The sequence below is a fragment of the Bos mutus genome, chromosome 2, assembly GCF_027580195.1.
Source record: "Bos mutus isolate GX-2022 chromosome 2, NWIPB_WYAK_1.1, whole genome shotgun sequence".
NCBI classification, from domain to species: Eukaryota; Metazoa; Chordata; class Mammalia; order Artiodactyla; family Bovidae; genus Bos; species Bos mutus.
Window position 1 is genome coordinate 115327419 of NC_091618.1, and position 17266 is coordinate 115344684.

Consider the following 17266-nt stretch of genomic DNA (forward strand, 5'->3'; position numbering starts at 1 on the left):
GTCTCTGCTATGGAAAAAGGGGCTGGTTCAAGGAAGGTTCTCAACAGTATAATTAAGGCTCCGGAGACCTATGCCATGTGAGGCCTGGATGTAGACAGGTCAGAGGGCTTGCCATATTAGCCACCTTTAAAAAAGTTCTACTCAGTGTGATAAAAGTACTTATTTTTCTAAGTGGTAAAAGTGGCTAAAAGTATAGAAAAAAAATCAAAATACCATCCCTTTGTTACGACAGCTTTATTACATTTAAGAAATCCCAGCCAGTTTTTTTTTTTGGTACATATTTTTACACAATGGGATTCACAATAAGGGGCTTCCCTGGTGGCTCAGAATGTAAATCTGCCTGCAATGTGGGAGAACTGAGTTCGATCCCTGCGTGGGGAAGATCCCCTAGAGAAGGAAATGCAACCCACTTGAGTATTCTTGCCTGGAGAATCCCATGGACAGAGGAGCCTGGCAGGCTACAGTCCATAGAAGCTCACAGAGTTGGACAGGACTGAGGCGACTTCGAGAGCAAGCGAGTGAAGTTTATGGTTACAGTAATTTAGGATTGAGTTAGCTTATTACATTTACGTGAAAGTAATCACTACTTTCACGTAAATATAATAATGTCATGATAAATTATATAAATAATAAACATAAATTGTTGACAGTTTCCTCAGCTCTTCCTTTTAGTTAACACAATCATCTGAATTTCTCTCCCCTTCCCTCACCTCAGAGGCTGTAGTTAAGGCATCATTACATTTTATTATCCCCTTTGCAGAAATAAAAATTACCAAAGAGCTTAAATGACTTTTCTAGTTTTAACACTAGCAGTGGCAGCCGCAGCATAGGACTCTTGGGTCTTACTGTAGGCTGTGGTACTCTGATTTTGGCTCCTGGCATCTTTTCTTCCATTTTGCCTTCTTGTAACAGGTCCCATTTCTCCCTGGCCTGATTGATCATTGAACCCATTCACCCGGACAGAACATTTAATCCAGAGATGAGAAAGAAAGTGCAAGTGAAAGTCACTCAGTCGTGTCCGCCTCTTTGCGACCCCATGGACTATAGAGTCCATGAGATTCTCCAGGCCAGAATACTGGAGTGGGTAGCCTTTCCCTTTTCCAGGGGATCTTCTCAACCCAGGGATCAAGTCCAGGTCTTCCGCACTGCAGGCAAATTCTTTACCAGCTGAGCCACCAGGGAAGCCCAAGAATACTGGAGTGGGTAGCCTATCCCTTCTTCAGCAGACCTTCTCAACCCAGGAATCAAACCGGGGTCTCCAGCATTCCAAGCAGATTCTTCACCGACTGATCTATCAGAGAACATACAAACAATTATCATTCTTTCCTGGAATTAGCATATGGAAGTTGGAGCTGCCAAACCAGGAAGATGTCATGTTAGTGCTGCTGGCAGCTATTTTTCCTGCCATCTGTGAGGTGTGTCTTCAATTAAAAAAATTAAGCTGAACATAGATGAGAGGTGGTGAGACAGAAAGCTGAAACACTAAGTTCCTGGCTCCTATAGCTCTTCATTCAGTTATCGGAATTACCCTTGCATTTTTTGGCCACTATGAAGCAAAATATTTTATCTTTCTTATGTTAGGTTTAATTGTGTTTATATAACTCAGAACCAGAAAAGTCCTAACTCAGTTTCTGTAACCATAGGTAAGACATTTATCCACCATAAGAGTACTTTCAGTAGATACGATGAAAAGACTCAGCTCCCAATAATAACAAAAAGCTATGAAAGTGAGGTAGGGGCTTCCCAGGTGGCTCAGTGGTAAAGAATCTGCCTGCCGATGCAGGAAACGAGACAACAGTTCGATTCCTGGGTTGGGAAGATACTATGGAAGAGGAAATGGCAACCAACTCCAGTATTCTTGAATGTGAAGTCCCATGGACAGAGGAGCCTGGCGGGCTATGGTCTGTTGGGTCCAAAAGAGTCCAACGAGACTGAGCACGTGAAAGTGAAGAAACGTACATATTCTGCAGAATTTTTTGGAAATTAAACGTTTTAATTTCTTTTGATAATCAGTTAATGTTTGTAGAATCCAGGCCCATTAGAGTTAATAATGGAGTTATTTCCCGAAGTGTAGTTTTATAGACCTGCAGTTCATGTGAGGGTGTGCTAACTTAAAATGTAAAAGGGTGGGATCAGAAAGTGAGAAAAAGTTAAGAATTTAATAGTACTGGATTGGTCATGATTTCTTAGGAAATAAAGTGGGGGAAAGAGGGATTGAGAACGATAAGAACCAACGGCTGTCACATTTCTGTACCCTTTAAAAAATGTCTTTGTAATATATCAGATTGCTTATAGTGGTCTACAGTTCCATTGTTTTTAAAGAATGGATTTGTTAACAGATGAATAGAAAAGCTCTGGGGCATAACATGGGTACCTTAGTGGTTTTTTTTAACTGTATTAAAGTTGATTGATTAATCATAGTTAATTCTGTTGATGGGATTGGGGGGAACTAACTTGATAAAAAAGGCCTGAATTTATGAAATCATTGTAAATAGTATAATTTTGAAGAAATCTCAGCCCCCCATTTTTTCTTACAGGCATTTTTGATAAAAGAAAATGTTTATATTTAAAATATTAACATTCTGCTGCTGCTGCTAAGTTGCATCAGTCGTGTCTTACTCTGTGCGACCCCACAGACGGCAGCCCACCAGGCTCCCCCATGCCTGGGATTCTCCAGGCAAGAATACTGGAGTGGGTTGCCATTTGCTTCTCCAATGCATGAAAGTGAAAAGTGAAAGTAAAGTCGCTCAGCCGTGTCCGACTCTGTGCGACTCCATAGACTGCAGCCCACCAGGCTCCCCCGTCCATGGGATTCTCCAGGCAAGAGTACTGGAGTGGGATGCCATTGCCTTCTCCTATTAACATTCTAGTACATAAAAATGAGGATAAAGTGCTTTAGTACTTTAATCTTAATAAAGCATATATTCACTACGATTACCATGTATTTTTTATTTAACATGATAATATAAAATTCGGATTAGAGACATGAAAATTACATGACAGAACAGTTTTTCAAGAAAAGTGATTTTATTAGAGCAAACAATAAGGCTGTTAGTGTCATGCATTAATATTTTATTTTAAACAATTACGTGATTAAACTTTTAGTAACATATGAATTCCTTAGCACTTTTTTTAAACCTCATTCTTAAAAATTCCAGTGGCTTGTTTTCTTGTATTTTTCTTAATCATGGTGATCTTAAACAGATCTTCAGTTTTAAATCTGCCAGTGTTCTAATACAGATGCATAAGTATATTTTATCCAGTTGGCTATTTATTACAAAGACAACTTGTTTGTGGGCATTGTCAGGACATCTGCATTTTATTGGATTTAATTTTCAGTAATAAAGACCTCCCACATTATAGATTCTTTCCAGCCCAAATTAGCCTGTGTGGGAAGCAAAGAACCATCAGTCAGGGAGAAAAAGTGAATCCATATGGCACCAATGATTCAGTTTCTCTGGCTACAGTGAAGAAAGAGTTGAGTATAGACAGTTTCCCCCAGCAGATCTTTTTTTTTTTCTCCCCAAAAGCTTGCTACAAGATTGGTGTCAGTCCCAACCCAAAGCCTTTTAGCTAGCCCAGCTAATCCATGTACCATGTATCTAGCCATAGACACCTAACTGAAATTTCAAGGGCGAATTCTCCTTCCTCTAATACTTCTGTTTCTCTTATACGCATGCCCAGTCCCTGGCTCTCACCATACTCTTTCATCTTGGGGCTCACTTATGCCTTGTGATTCATTTTTGCCCGTCCAAATTCTTAGTGCTTTCTCAGGACTTTGGTTCAGGTTCCTAAACAAGGTCTATAATATGGAGAAATCTTTAAAAAAAAAATCATTGTGTCAAAAAGCAGTCAAAACATTCTATCTTCAGCTTTAAAGGTGACAAACTAAACCTGGTAATAGAACTTGAATAGATGATGGATATTCTTCACTTTTAAAAGTTATATATAATTCTCTGCTGTACAGAGAACAGACAGGAACCGAAAGATTTTCTTTCAATTGACACTTAAGTACCTGGAACAGTTCATTTCTCTTGGTCAGTGTCACTCATGGGATGAGGAGGAGGAAACTGGGAATAGCATACACTTTATTATCAGTGTTAATTCCCTCAGCACAAGAGAAAGAAAGAAAGAAAGAAAAAGATAGCGCTAAGTCGTGTCCAACTCTTATGATCCCACAAACTGTAGCCCGCCAGGCTCCTCTGCCCATGGGATTCTCCAGGCAAGAATACTGGAGTGGGTTGCCATTTCCTTTTCCAAGGGATCTTCCCAACCCGGGAATTGAACCCAGGTCTTTCGCATTGCGGGCAGATGCTTTAGTGACTGAGCTATGCAGGAAGCCCAAGAGATAAACCTATTATCTCTACTTCTTGGCAATTCTGAATCTCAGCCAGCAAGATGCTGCTGCTTCTTAAACACTGCTATGTTTATGTCCATGTGAGTTTTTGGTAAGTTGAAATTTAGTTTAGCAAGTTTCCTGGTTGCAGAGGGTGATATTGATGTGTGTGTATGTGTGTGCTCAGTTGTTCCTGCTACTGTTAAGTCGCTTCAGTCGTGTCCGACTCTGTGCGACCCCATAGATGGCAGCCCACCAGGCTCCCCGTCCCTGGGATTCTCCAGGCAAGAACACTGGAGCGGGTTGCCATTTCCTCCTCCAATGTATGAAAGTGAAAAGTGAAAGTGAAGTCGCTCAGTCGTGTCTGACTCTTAGTGACCCCATGGACTGCAGCCCACCAGGCTCCTCCATCCATGGGATTTTCCAGGTAAGAGTACTGGAGTGGGGTGCCATTGCCTTCTCTGTCAGTCACTTCAGTCATGTCAGTCGCTTCAGTCATGTCCTATTCTTTGTGACTCTATGGACTGTAAGTCACCAGGCTCCTCTGTCCATGGGATTCTTCAGGCAAGGATACCAGAGTGGGTTCTCATGCCCTCCTCCAGGGGATCTTCCTGACCTAGGGATTGAACCCACATCTCCTACATCTCCTACATTGCAGGTGGATTCTTAACCATTGAGCCATGGGGAAAGCCCACAAATGTTGCTTTATCCTTAAAAAAATTATCTACTGTAGTGAGTAAAATTGTGTCCCTTCTCTCCCACAATAAGATAGGTAAATTTCTGATCTCTGATACCTGTGATCTTATTTGGAAATACGGTCTTTGCAGATGAAATCAAATTAAGATGAGGTCATCTTAAATGAGGTGGGCCCTAATCCAATGACTGGTGCCCTTATAAGAAGAGGGAAATATGCCCACATAGACACACAGCCTCTTGCCTATTGATGAAAGTGAAAGAGGAGAGTGAGAAAGCTGGCTTAAAACTCAACATTCAAAAAACATATAACCATAACATATAACCATAAATTGGGTGGCATCCAGTCCCACCACTTCATGACAAATAGATGGGGAAACAATGGAAACAGTGACACACTTTATTTTATTGGGCTCCAAAATCACTGCAGATAGGGACTGCAGCCATGAAATTAAGACTCTTTCTCCTTGGAAGAAAAGCTATGACAAACCTAGACAGCATATTAAAAAGCAGAGACATTCCTTTGCCAATAAATTCCGTCTAGTCAAAGCTATGGTTTTTCCAGTAGTCATGTATGGATCTGAGAGTTGGACTATAAAGAAAGCTGAGCGCCAAAGAATTGATGCTTTTAACGTTGGAGAAGACTCTTGAGAGTCCCTTGGACTGCAAGGAGATCCAACCAGTCCATCCTAAAGGAAATCAGTCCTAAATATTCATTGGAAGGGCTGATGCTGAAGCTGAAACCCCAATCCTTTGGCCACCTGATGCGAAGAACTGACTAATTTGAAAAGACCCTGATGCTGGGAAATACTGAAGGCAGAAGGAGAAGGGGATGACAGAGGATGAGATGGTTTCATGGCATCACTGACTCATTGGACATGAGTTTGAGCAAGCTTTGGGAGTTGGTGATGGACGGGGAAGCCTGGTGTGCTGCAGTCCATGGGGTTGCAGAGTCGGACATGACTGTGTTACTGAACTGAACTGAGACACACAGCAAAAATGCATATGATGATGGGGGGTGGTGATTTGAGTGATGTGTCTACAAGCCAGAGAAGGCCAAGGATAGCTGACAGCCCCTAAAAGCTACAAAGAAGCAGGGAAGAATTCTTCTCGGCAGCTTGGAGAGAAAGCATGGTTCTGATGACACTGATTTCAGACTTCTAGCCTCCACATATTTGAGAGAATAAATTTCTATTGTTTTTAGCCACCCGATTTATGGTTATACGTTGTGAAACTAATATACTAGTTAAAGAAACAGAACTATGGACCAAAAACTGTAATAGAGCTATGGAAGCATAAAGAAAGAAGACATTGCTTTCTAAATGTCATGGACAGTAATTCTCAGAACATCATGTTTCTTTGCAGAAACTTAGTAAGCTATCTGACTTTTAAATTAAATGTGATTTTTTAAAATTGAGGTATGATTGACATAGTAGTAGTAGTGTTAGTTGATCATTTGTGTCTGACTCTTTGCAACCCCATGGAGCCCACCAGGCTCCTCTGTCCATGGGATTCTCCAGGTAAGAATACTGGAGTGGGTTGCCATTCCTTTCTCCATGGGATCTTCCCAACCCAAGGGGCAAACCCTGGTCTCCTGCATTGCAGGCAGATTCTTTACTGTCCTAGCTACGAGGGAAGCTCTATGATTGACATACAACATTATATTAGTTTCAGATGTACAGCATAAAGATTCAAAATTTGTATGTATTGTGAAATGATCACCACAATACATCTAGTTAACATTTGTCATTCTACGTAGTTACAGAAGTGTTTCTTGTGATGTAAACTTGTAGGATTTATTCTCTTCAGTTCAGTTCAGTCGCTCAGTTGTGTCTGACTCTTTGCGACCCCATGAATCGCAGCACGCCAGGCCTCCCTGTCCATCACCAGCTCCCGGAGTTCACTCAGACTCCCGTCCATTAAGTCGGTGATGTCATCCAGCCATCTCACCCTCTGTCATCCCTTTTTCTTCCTGCCCCTAATCCTTCCCAGCAACAGAGTCTTTTCCAATGAGTCAACTCTTTGCATGAGGTGGCCAAAGTACTGGAGTTTCAGCTTTAGCATCATTCCTTCCAAAGAACACCCAGGGCTGATCTCCTTGAGAATGGACTGGGATCTCCTTGCAGTCCAAGGGACTCTCAAGAGTCTTCTCCAACACCACAGTTCAAAATCATCAATTCTTCGGCACTCAGCTTTCTTCACAGTCCAACTCTCACATCCATACATGACCACTGGAAAAACCATAGCCTTGACCAGATGGACCTTTGTTGGCAAAGTTTATTCTCTTAGCAACTTTTAAATATGCAACACATTATTACCTATAGTTGCTGTGCTGTGCATTATATACTGTTGACTTATTTTATAACTAGAGAAGTTTGTACCTTTTTATTTCTTTCACCCATTTCTTACACCTTGCCTCTGTCACCCACCAATCTGTTCTCTGTAACTATAAGCTTTCATTTCTTCTTGTGTGTGTGGTTTTTTTTTTTTTTAGGTTTCATGTATAAGTGAGATCATATGGTATTTGTCTTTCTGTGACCTATTTAAGTTAGGATCATGCCCCCAAGGTCCATCTATGTTGTTGCAATGGCATTATTTCATTATTTTCTATGGCTGAATAATATCCCTTTGTATGTGTATACATACGGTGTACCTATATATTGTTACCTTGGGCAAACCACTTACGTTTTTAAGCCTCAGGCTTCCCTGGTGGAGAGCTAGTAAAGAATTCGCCTGCAATGCTGAAGGCCTGGGTTTGATCCCTGGGTTGGGAAGATCCCTTGGAAAAGAGAATGGCTATCCACTCTAGCATTCTGGGCTGGAGAAGAATTCCATGGACTGTATAGTCCAACGGGTCGCAAAGAGTCCAACAGGACTGAGTGACTTTCACTTTCTTATTTGCTCCAGCTACGTTCTCTCTGGCAAACATGGTTGAGTAAAGAAATAATTAAACATTAATGTCTGTCCATGGACCAATCAACAGTAGCTGAATAAAGGAAATTAATGTGGATTTGAAATCTGGGCTTGAGCGGACTCCCTGGGCAGGCAGTTTAACATTCCTCAGCCTGTTTCTTTACCTGTAAAAGGGCAATAAGATCTCACCGGGTTGTTTATAGAGGATGAAATGAAATAGAATACTGTATATATATTTTAAGTCTGGTATTCAGTGGATGCTTAGGAATGCTACTTGCCTTTATCATATCACTAATACGTGAAATCTAAAAAATACAACCCAGTAGTGAATGTAACAAAAAAAAGACTCACAGATACAGAGAACAAATTAATGGTTACAAATGAGGAGGAGGAAGGGGCAATACAGGAGTGGGAGTGTGGGAGATAGAAACTACTGATGTAAGATACACTACAGGGGATAAGCACAACACAGGGGATATAGCCAATATTTTGTAATGTAAATGGAGTTTAACCTTTAAAAATTGTATAAACATAAAATTTAAAGGAAATGGCAACCCACTCCAGTCATCTTGTCTGGAAAATCCCATGGATAAAGGAGCCTGGCGGGCTACAGCTAATGGGGTTGCAAAGAGTCGGACACAACTAAGTGACTGAGCACATAGAATCATGGGCAAACAACTGCCTCTTGTTTGAAATCACTTTAACAAAAAAATAAAACAAAACAAAACAAACGTATTTGCTTACAAAAATTTCGCTTGGAAAGGAAACTGAAAACTTCTGGGGTACACCCGCCCACCCTGTACGCCAGAGTCGGGAATCAAATACCCTTCTCTTCTCCCTCTCCCTTTCTGGGGTGGCCCCCAGTGGCCGGGAGCCCGGGGACAGGAAATGCCAAAGAAGGCGGAGGCGGGGCCAGCGGAAGCGCTCGCGCGCCGTTGTCAGCTGCGCCGGAAGTTCCTGGCCAGGCCTGGCGGTAACCTTGGAGTCTGAGCCGGTGGTGCTGCCGCCGCCGTCGCCGCAGGGGTGGGCTTTGGGAGTCCAAGCCTCTGCCGGAGCCAGGCCTGTTAGGTGCCAGGAGCCGCCGGGTTGCGCGGGAGTTCGCTGAGGATCTCGGGGAGCAGGAACTGCGGGCGCAGGGCCGCCCAGCCGACATGTCTCTAGTTGCGGAAGCCTTAGTCTCCCAGATCGCAGGTAGCGTGTGTGGCCGCGGACCCGGACGGAGGCGCGGGCCGGCCTGGGGTAGTCATAGGGAGCAGTGCGGCTTTAAGCACTGCAGCTTTCCTCCAGCCTTGCAGCATTAGACGCTGAACCCAAGCTTCGGGATAGAGGCGGGCACTGACTACTATCTCCTGGATGAGAAAACAGGGGGAGAAACTTGGCTAAGGTCAGCCTGGAGGAGTGGGAATCCCATCCGTTTTTCCTGGGCAGTGCTTTGTCCAGCTACCCATTGGGTCTGTGTTGGGATAAGTGGAGAACGCTGTGGGCTGGAATTAAGGTGGGAGGCGTGGCCATATCCGAGAGCTTCAGAGTTAAGTGTTGGGGCAGCCTCGGTGTGGGACCTGAAGTTTAAGGTGCTTGTCACTAATGAGTCGCCATTGTCATTTGAGAGGCCAATGAGCAGCACAATATTGCCATTTGCTAGGTCTCCAGCATTCACTGACCCAGTTTTAAGGCTGCATGAATTTTTTGAAACACCTTTGACTCGACGGACTGAACATGACTGTTGTAAATAGATTTACAATATATTTTGAAATTTTCTGTTATTGAATATATTTCTGTTATCGAGGTTCTTATTTACTGTAGTGAAAGATATTAAATATTGTTCAGAAAGTGAGAGACTATTGTAGGTATAGGTTGATGGGTTAATCTTTAAATGGAGTTAGTCTTAAACGTCCTAGAAGTATTTTCATTGAGTACGGTAAATATTCAGATACCAGGATACTTAGGTACATTTGCAATAAGGTAGTATTTTTGAAATGAAAAGTATTGAATGTCATGGAATTTGCCAAATGTTTTTCATTACATTTGTGTTAAAATTCATTTCTCTTTTCTTTTTCTCACTCAAAGATATTGTCTTCTAAAAGTGAGGGAAGCCCCCACTAGATTGCAAGCTTCTTGAAGGCAGGAATGATACTTACATTGTTTCTAGTATCTTGAGGACCTGTCAGTTGGTGCTCAATAAGTATTCGTGACCTGAATCAATGAATAATCTTGAGATTTCAAGCAATGATTATTTGTTTTTACTGTTCATGTTTTTTAAAAAGTTAGATCATGAATGTAGATTGCTATATTAAAATATTTCACAGTGTATGCTGATATTGGTATACAGTGTACATGTACCCTAATGTGTGATTTCTTAAGGAAAAAATGAATATCTTTTAATCAGTTTGGAACTTTGCTTCAGTTCCTGAAATTTAGGAGTTTCTATGAATTTGATCAGTCTGCCATCTTAGCTATTTGGGGTGATCACTCTAGGAGGAGGCATTTATAGATGGATAATTTAATAAGTCGTGTTGGGACAGCTCCTACGTTATGACACTGCAAGAATAAATTCTAGATGGATTAAAAATTTAAGTGTAAAATAAGAACAGAAACCAAATTGTAATAAAATAATTAGGAAAAATATAGGTGATATAGTGTAGGATGCCTAAGCAAGACAGAGTTCAGAGTGCATGGAAGAAAAAATTAATAGAATTTTTGCAGATACATTTTAAAAGCTTCGTATGATGAGGCACGTAAGTTTCTACAAATTAATAAGAAAAAGGCAGACCAACAGAATCAAAGATAAAGAATAAGAACAGGCAGTTAACTAAAGGGGAAATGCAAATCAGCAGTGAATATATGAAAAGATGCCCTCCATCACTAATTTCCACCCAGTCAGATGGGCAGAAATGAATACTATAATTTTTAGTACTGACACTGGCATGGGGAAAACAGTTGCCCTCAAAGTATTGGGGAGTCTGTAAGAAACAGCTGCTTTTGGGGAACTTAACATAGCAATAGTTATTTAAATGCTACTGCAGATGGTGATTGCAACCATGAAATTAAAAGACGCTTACTCCTTGGAAGGAAAGTTATGACCAACCTAGATAGCATATTAAAAAGGAGAGACATTACTTTGCCAACAAAGGTCCGTCTAGTCAAGGCTATGGTTTTTCCAATAGTCATGTATGGATGTGAGAGTTGGACTGTGAAGAAAGCTGAGCGCTGAAGAATTGATGCTTTTGAACTGTGGTGTTGGAGAAGACTTTTGAGAGTCCATTGGACTGCAAGGAGATCCAACCAGTCCATTCTAAAGGAGATCAGTCCTGGATGTTTATTGGAAAGACTGATGCTAAAGCTGAAACTCCAATACTTTGGCTACCTCATGTGAAGAGTTGACTCACTGGAAAAGACCCTGATGCTGGGAGGGATTGGGGGCAGGAGGAGAAGGGGACGACAGAAGATGAGATGGCTGGATGGCATCACCGACTCGATGGATGTGAGTCTGAGTGAACTCCGGAAGTTTGTGATAGACAGGGAGGCCTGGTGTGCTGCGATTCATGGGGTTGCAAAGAGTCGGACACGACTGAGCGACTGAACTGAACTGAATTGACTCAGAAATTCTTTATGGGATTTATCTGATAGAAATATAAGGGCCAGTATTTAAAGAAATATACAACTGTAGTAATTGTAGTATTATCTGTAATAGCAAAAACCCAGAGACATCTTAAATATATGTTAAGTTACAGCATGCGTGGTCAGTTGTGTCTGACTCTTTGTGACCTCATAGCCTGCCAGACTCCTCTGTTCGTGAGCTTTTCCAGGCAGGAATACTGGAGTGGGTTGCCATTTCCTACTCCAGGGGAATTCCCTCATCCAGGGATCTAACCCACATCTCTTGTGTCCCCTGAATTGGCAGGCAGAGTCTTTATCACTGTGCCACCTGGGAGGGTATAGTTATAGCATGCCGCATTATTACAGATACTAAAAATATAGAAGTATAGCTGTTAAGCTTTCCTGGTGGCTCATTGGTAAAGAATCTACCTGCCAATGCTGGAGACATGGATTCAATCCCTGGGTTGGGAAAATCCCCTGGAGAAGGAAATGGCAACCCACTCCAGTATTCTTGACTTGGAAATCCCATGGACAGAGGAACCTGATGGGCTGCAGTCCGTGGGGTTGCGAAAGAGTCAGACACGACTTAGTGACTAAACAACAATAGCAACATAGCTGTTAAGCATATTGGCTGAAGACTCTGATTATCTTAAATATTAATAAAAACAAGTTTAAAACTATACATATATATATGTAGTATGAAACTATATATATAGAGTATGAACTATATATATAGTGTATATATATATATAGTATGAACTATTTTTTTTTTTTTTGGTTTTTTTTTTTAATTTTTAATTTCAGATATACACATGCTCCCCATCCTGAACCCTCCTCCCTCCCCCTCCCCCCATACCATCCCCTGGGCCTTCCCAGCGCACCAGCCCCAAGCATCCAGCATCGTGCACTGAACCTGGACTGGCATCTCGTTTCATACATGTCATTTCACATGTTTCAATGCCATTCTCCCAAATCTTCCCACCCTCTCCCACAGAGTCCATAAGACTGTTCTATACATCAGTGTCTCTTTTGCTGTCTCGTATACAGGGTTATCGTTACCATCTTTCTAAATTCCATATATATGCGTTAGTATACTGTATTTATGTTTTTCCTTCTGGCTTACTTCACTCTGTATAACAGGCTCCAGTTTCATCCACCTCATTAGAACTGATTCAAATGTATTCTTTTTAATGGCTGAGTAGTACTCCATTGTGTATATGTACCACAGCTTTCTTATCCATTCATCTGCTGATGGACATCTAGGTTGCTTCCATGTCCTGGCTATTATAAACAGTGCTGCGATGAACATTGGGGTACACGTGTCTCTTTCCCTTCTGGTTTCCTCAGTGTGTATGCCCAGCAGTGGGATTGCTGGATCATAAGGCAGTTCTATTTCCAGTTTTTTAAGGAATCTCCACACTGTTCTCCATAGTGGCTGTACTAGTTTGCATTCCCACCAACAGTGTAAGAGGGTTCCCTTTTCTCCACATCCTCTCCAGCATTTATTATTTGTAGACTTTTGGATCGCAGCCATTCTGACTGGTGTGAAATGGTACCTCATAGTGGTTTTGATTTGCATTTCTCTGATAAAGAGTGATGTTGAGCATCTTTTCAAGTGTTTGTTAGCCATCTGTATGTCTTCTTTGGAGAAATGTCTATTTAGATCTTTGGCCCATTTTTTGATTGGGTCATTTATTTTTCTGGAGTTGAGCTGTAGGAGTTGCTTGTATATTTTTGAGATTAGTTGTTTGTCGGTTGCTTCATTTGCTATTATTTTCTCCCCATTCTGAAGGCTGTCTTTTCACCTTGCTAATAGTTTCCTTTGATGTGCAGAAGCTTTTAAGTTTAATTAGGTCCCATTTATTTATTTTTGCTTTTATTTCCAATATTCTGGGAGGTGGGTCATAGAGGATCCTGCTGTGATGTATGTCAGAGAGTGTTTTGCCTATGTTCTCCTCTAGGAGTTTTATAGTTTCTGGTCTTATGTTGAGATCTTTAATCCATTTTGAGTTTATTTTTGTATATGGTGTTAGAAAGTGTTCTAGTTTCATTCTTTTTACAAGTGGTTGACCAGATTTCCCAGCACCACTTGTTAAAGAGATTGTCTTTAATCTGCTGTATATTCTTGCCTCCTTTGTCAAAGATAAGGTGTCCATATGTGTGGATTTATCTCTGGGCTTTCTATTTTGTTCCATTGATCTATATTTCTGTCTTTGTGCCAGTACCATACTGTCTTGATAACTGTGGCTTTGTAGTAGAGCCTGAAGTCAGGTAGGTTGATTCCTCCAGTTCCATTTTTTCTTTCTCAAGATCGCTTTGGCTATTCGAGGTTTTTTGTATTTCCATACAAATTGTGAAATTATTTGTTCTAGCTCTGTGAAGAATACTGTTGGTAGCTTGATAGGGATTGCATTGAATGTATAAATTGCTTTGGGTAGTATACTCATTTTCACTATATTGATTCTTCCAATCCATGAACATGGTATATTTCTCCATCTATTAGTGTCCTCTTTGATTTCTTTCACCAGTGTTTTATAGTTTTCTATATATAGGTCTTTAGTTTCTTTAGGTAGATATATTCCTAAGTATTTTATTCTTTTCGTTGCAATGGTGAATGGAATTGTTTCCTTAATTTCTCTTTCTGTTTTCTCATTATTAGTGTATAGGAATGCAAGGGATTTCTGTGTGTTGATTTTATATCCTGCAACTTTACTATAATCATTGATTAGTTCTAGTAATTTTCTGGTGGAGTCTTTAGGGTTTTCTATGTAGAGGATCATGTCATCTGCAAATAGTGAGAGTTTTACTTCTTCTTTTCCAATTTGATTCCTTTTATTTCTTTTTCTGCTCTGATTGCTGTGGCCAAAACTTCCAAAACTATGTTGAATAGTAATGGTGAAAGTGGGCACCCTTGTCTTGTTCCTGACTTTAGAGGAGATGCTTTCAATTTTTCACCATTGAGGATAATGTTTGCTGTGGGTTTGTCATATATAGCTTTTATTATGTTGAGGTATGTTCCTTCTATTCCTGCTTTCTGGAGAGTTTTTATCATAAATGGGTGTTGAATTTTGTCAAAGGCTTTCTCTGCATCTATTGAGATAATCATATGGTTTTTGTTTTTCAATTTGTTAATGTGGTGTATTACATTGATTGATTTATGGATATTGAAGAATCCTTGCATCCCTGGGATAAAGCCCACTTGGTCATGGTGTATGATCTTTTAATGTGTTGTTGGATTCTGTTTGCTAGAATTTTGTTTAGGATTTTTGCATCTATGTTCATCAGTGATATTGGCCTATAGTTTTCTTTTTTTGTGGCATCTTTGTCAGGTTTTGGTATTAGGGTGATGGTGGCCTCATAGAATGAGTTTGGAAGTTTACCTTCCTCTGCAATTTTCTGGAAGAGTTTGAGCAGGATAGGTGTTAGCTCTTCTCTAAATTTTTGGTAGAATTCAGCTGTGAAGCCGTCTGGACCTGGGCTTTTGTTTGCTGGAAGATTTTTGATTATAGTTTCAATTTCCGTGCTTGTGATGGGTCTGTTAAGGTTTTCTATTTCTTCCTGGTCGAGTTTTGGAAAGTTGTACTTTTCTAAGAATTTGTCCATTTCTTCCTCATTGTCCATTTTATTGGCATATAATTGTTGATAATAGTCTCTTATGATCCTTTGTATTTCTATGTTGTCTGTTGTAATCTCTCCACTGTCATTTCTAATTTTATTGATTTGATTTTTCTCCTTTGTTTCTTGATGAGTCTGGCTAATGGTTTGTCAATTTTATTTATCCTTTCAAAGAACCAGCTTTTGGCTTTGTTGATTTTTGCTATGGTCTCTTTTGTTTCTTTTGCATTTATTTCTGCTCTAATTTTTAAAGATTTCTTTCCTTCTACTAACCCTGGGGTTCTTCATTTCTTCCTTTTCTAGTTGCTTTAGGTGTAGAGTTAGGTTATTTATTTGACTTTTTCTTGTTTCTTGAGGTGTGCCTGTATTGCTATGAACTTTCCCCTTAGGACTGCTTTTACTGTGTCCCACAGGTTTTGGGTTGTTGTGTTTTCATTTTCATTCGTTTCTATGTAAATTTTGATTTCTTTTTTGATTTCTTCTGTGATTTGTTGGTTATTCAGCAGCGTGTTGTTCAGCCTCCATATGTTGGAATTTTTAATAGTTTTTCTCCTGTAATTGAGATCTAATCTTACTGCATTGTGGTCAGAAAAGATGCTTGGAATGATTTCTATTTTTTTGAATTTACCAAGGCTAGCTTTATGGCCCAGGCTGTGATCTGTTCTGGAAAAGGTTCCATGTGCGCTTGAGAAAAAGGTGAAATTCATTGTTTTGGGATGAAATGTCCTATAGATATCAATTAGGTCTAACTGGTCTATTGTATCGTTTAAAGTTTGTGTTTCCTTGTTAATTTTCTGTTTAGTTGATCTATCCATAGGTGTGAGTGGGGTATTAAAGTCTCCCACTATTATTGTGTTATTGTTAATTTCTCCTTTCATACTTGTTAGCATTTGTCTTACATACTGCGGTGCTCCCGTGTTGGGTGCATATATATTTATAATTGTTATATCTTCTTCTTGGATTGATCCTTTGATCATTATGTAGTGACCTTCTTTGTCTCTTTTCACAGCCTTTGTTTTAAAGTCTATTTTATCTGATATGAGTATTGCTACTCCTGCTTTCTTTTGGTCCCTATTTGCATGGAAAATCTTTTTCCAGCCCTTCACTTTCAATCTGTATGTGTCCCCTGTTTTGAGGTGGGTCTCCTGTAGACAACATATGTAGGGGTCTTGTTTTTGTATCCATTCAGCCAGTCTTTGTCTTTTGGTTGGGGCATTCAACCCATTTACATTTAAGGTAATTACTGATAAGTATGATCTCATTGCCATTTACTTTATTGTTTGGGGTTTGAATTTATACATCATTTTTGTGTTTCCTGTCTAGAGAATATCCTTTAGTATTTGTTGTAGAGCTGGTTTGGTGGTGCAGAATTCTCTCAGCTTTTGCTTGTCTGAGAAGCTTTTGATTTCTCCTTCATACTTGAATGAAATCCTTGCTGGGTACAATAATCTGGGCTGTAGGTTATTTTCTTTCATCATTTTAAGTATGTCTTGCCATTCCCTCCTGGCTTGAAGAGTTTCTATTGAAAGATCAGCTGTTATCCTTATGGGAATTCCCTTGTGTGTTATTTGTTGTTTTTCCCTTGCTGCTTTTAATATTTGTTCTTTGTGTTTGATCTTTGTTAATTTGATTAATATGTGTCTTGGAGTGTTTCTCTTTGGGTTTATCCTGTTTGGGATTCTCTGGGTTTCTTGGACTTGGGTGATTATTTCCTTCCCCAGTTTAGGGAAGTTTTCAACTATTATCTCCTCAAGTATTTTCTCATGGTCTTTCTTTTTGTCTTCTTCTTCTGGAACCCCTATGATTCAATGTTGTAGCGTTTAATATTGTCCTGGAGGTCTCTGAGATTGTCCTCATTTCTTTTAATTCGCTTTTCTTTTATTCTCTCTGATTCATTTATTTCTACCATTCTATCTTCTAATTCACTAATCCTATCTTCTGCCTCTGTTATTCTACTATTTGTTGCCTCCAGAGTGTTTTTAATTTCATTTATTGCATTATTCATTGTATATTGACTCTTTTTATTTCTTCTAGGTCCTTGTTAAACCTTTCTTGCATCTTCTCAATCCTTGTCTCCAAGCTATTTATCTGTGATTCCATTTTAATTTCAAG

At 40.0% G+C, this 17266-nt stretch overlaps 1 protein-coding gene across 2 annotated transcripts in view; it reads left to right on the forward strand.

The window, feature by feature from the left end:
* The first annotated feature begins 8887 nt into the window (after positions 1-8887).
* MTX2 (metaxin 2) overlaps positions 8888-17266 on the forward strand; it is an 82222-nt gene continuing 73843 nt past the window's right edge. For both annotated transcript variants that reach the window (XM_070358854.1, XM_070358853.1), the window contains exon 1: positions 8888-9133. Coding sequence is in view for 1 of the 2 variants with exons in the window: in XM_070358853.1 (XP_070214954.1) it covers positions 9094-9133 (40 nt within the window). In the remaining variant the exon portion in view is untranslated. The remainder of the gene's footprint in view (positions 9134-17266) is intronic.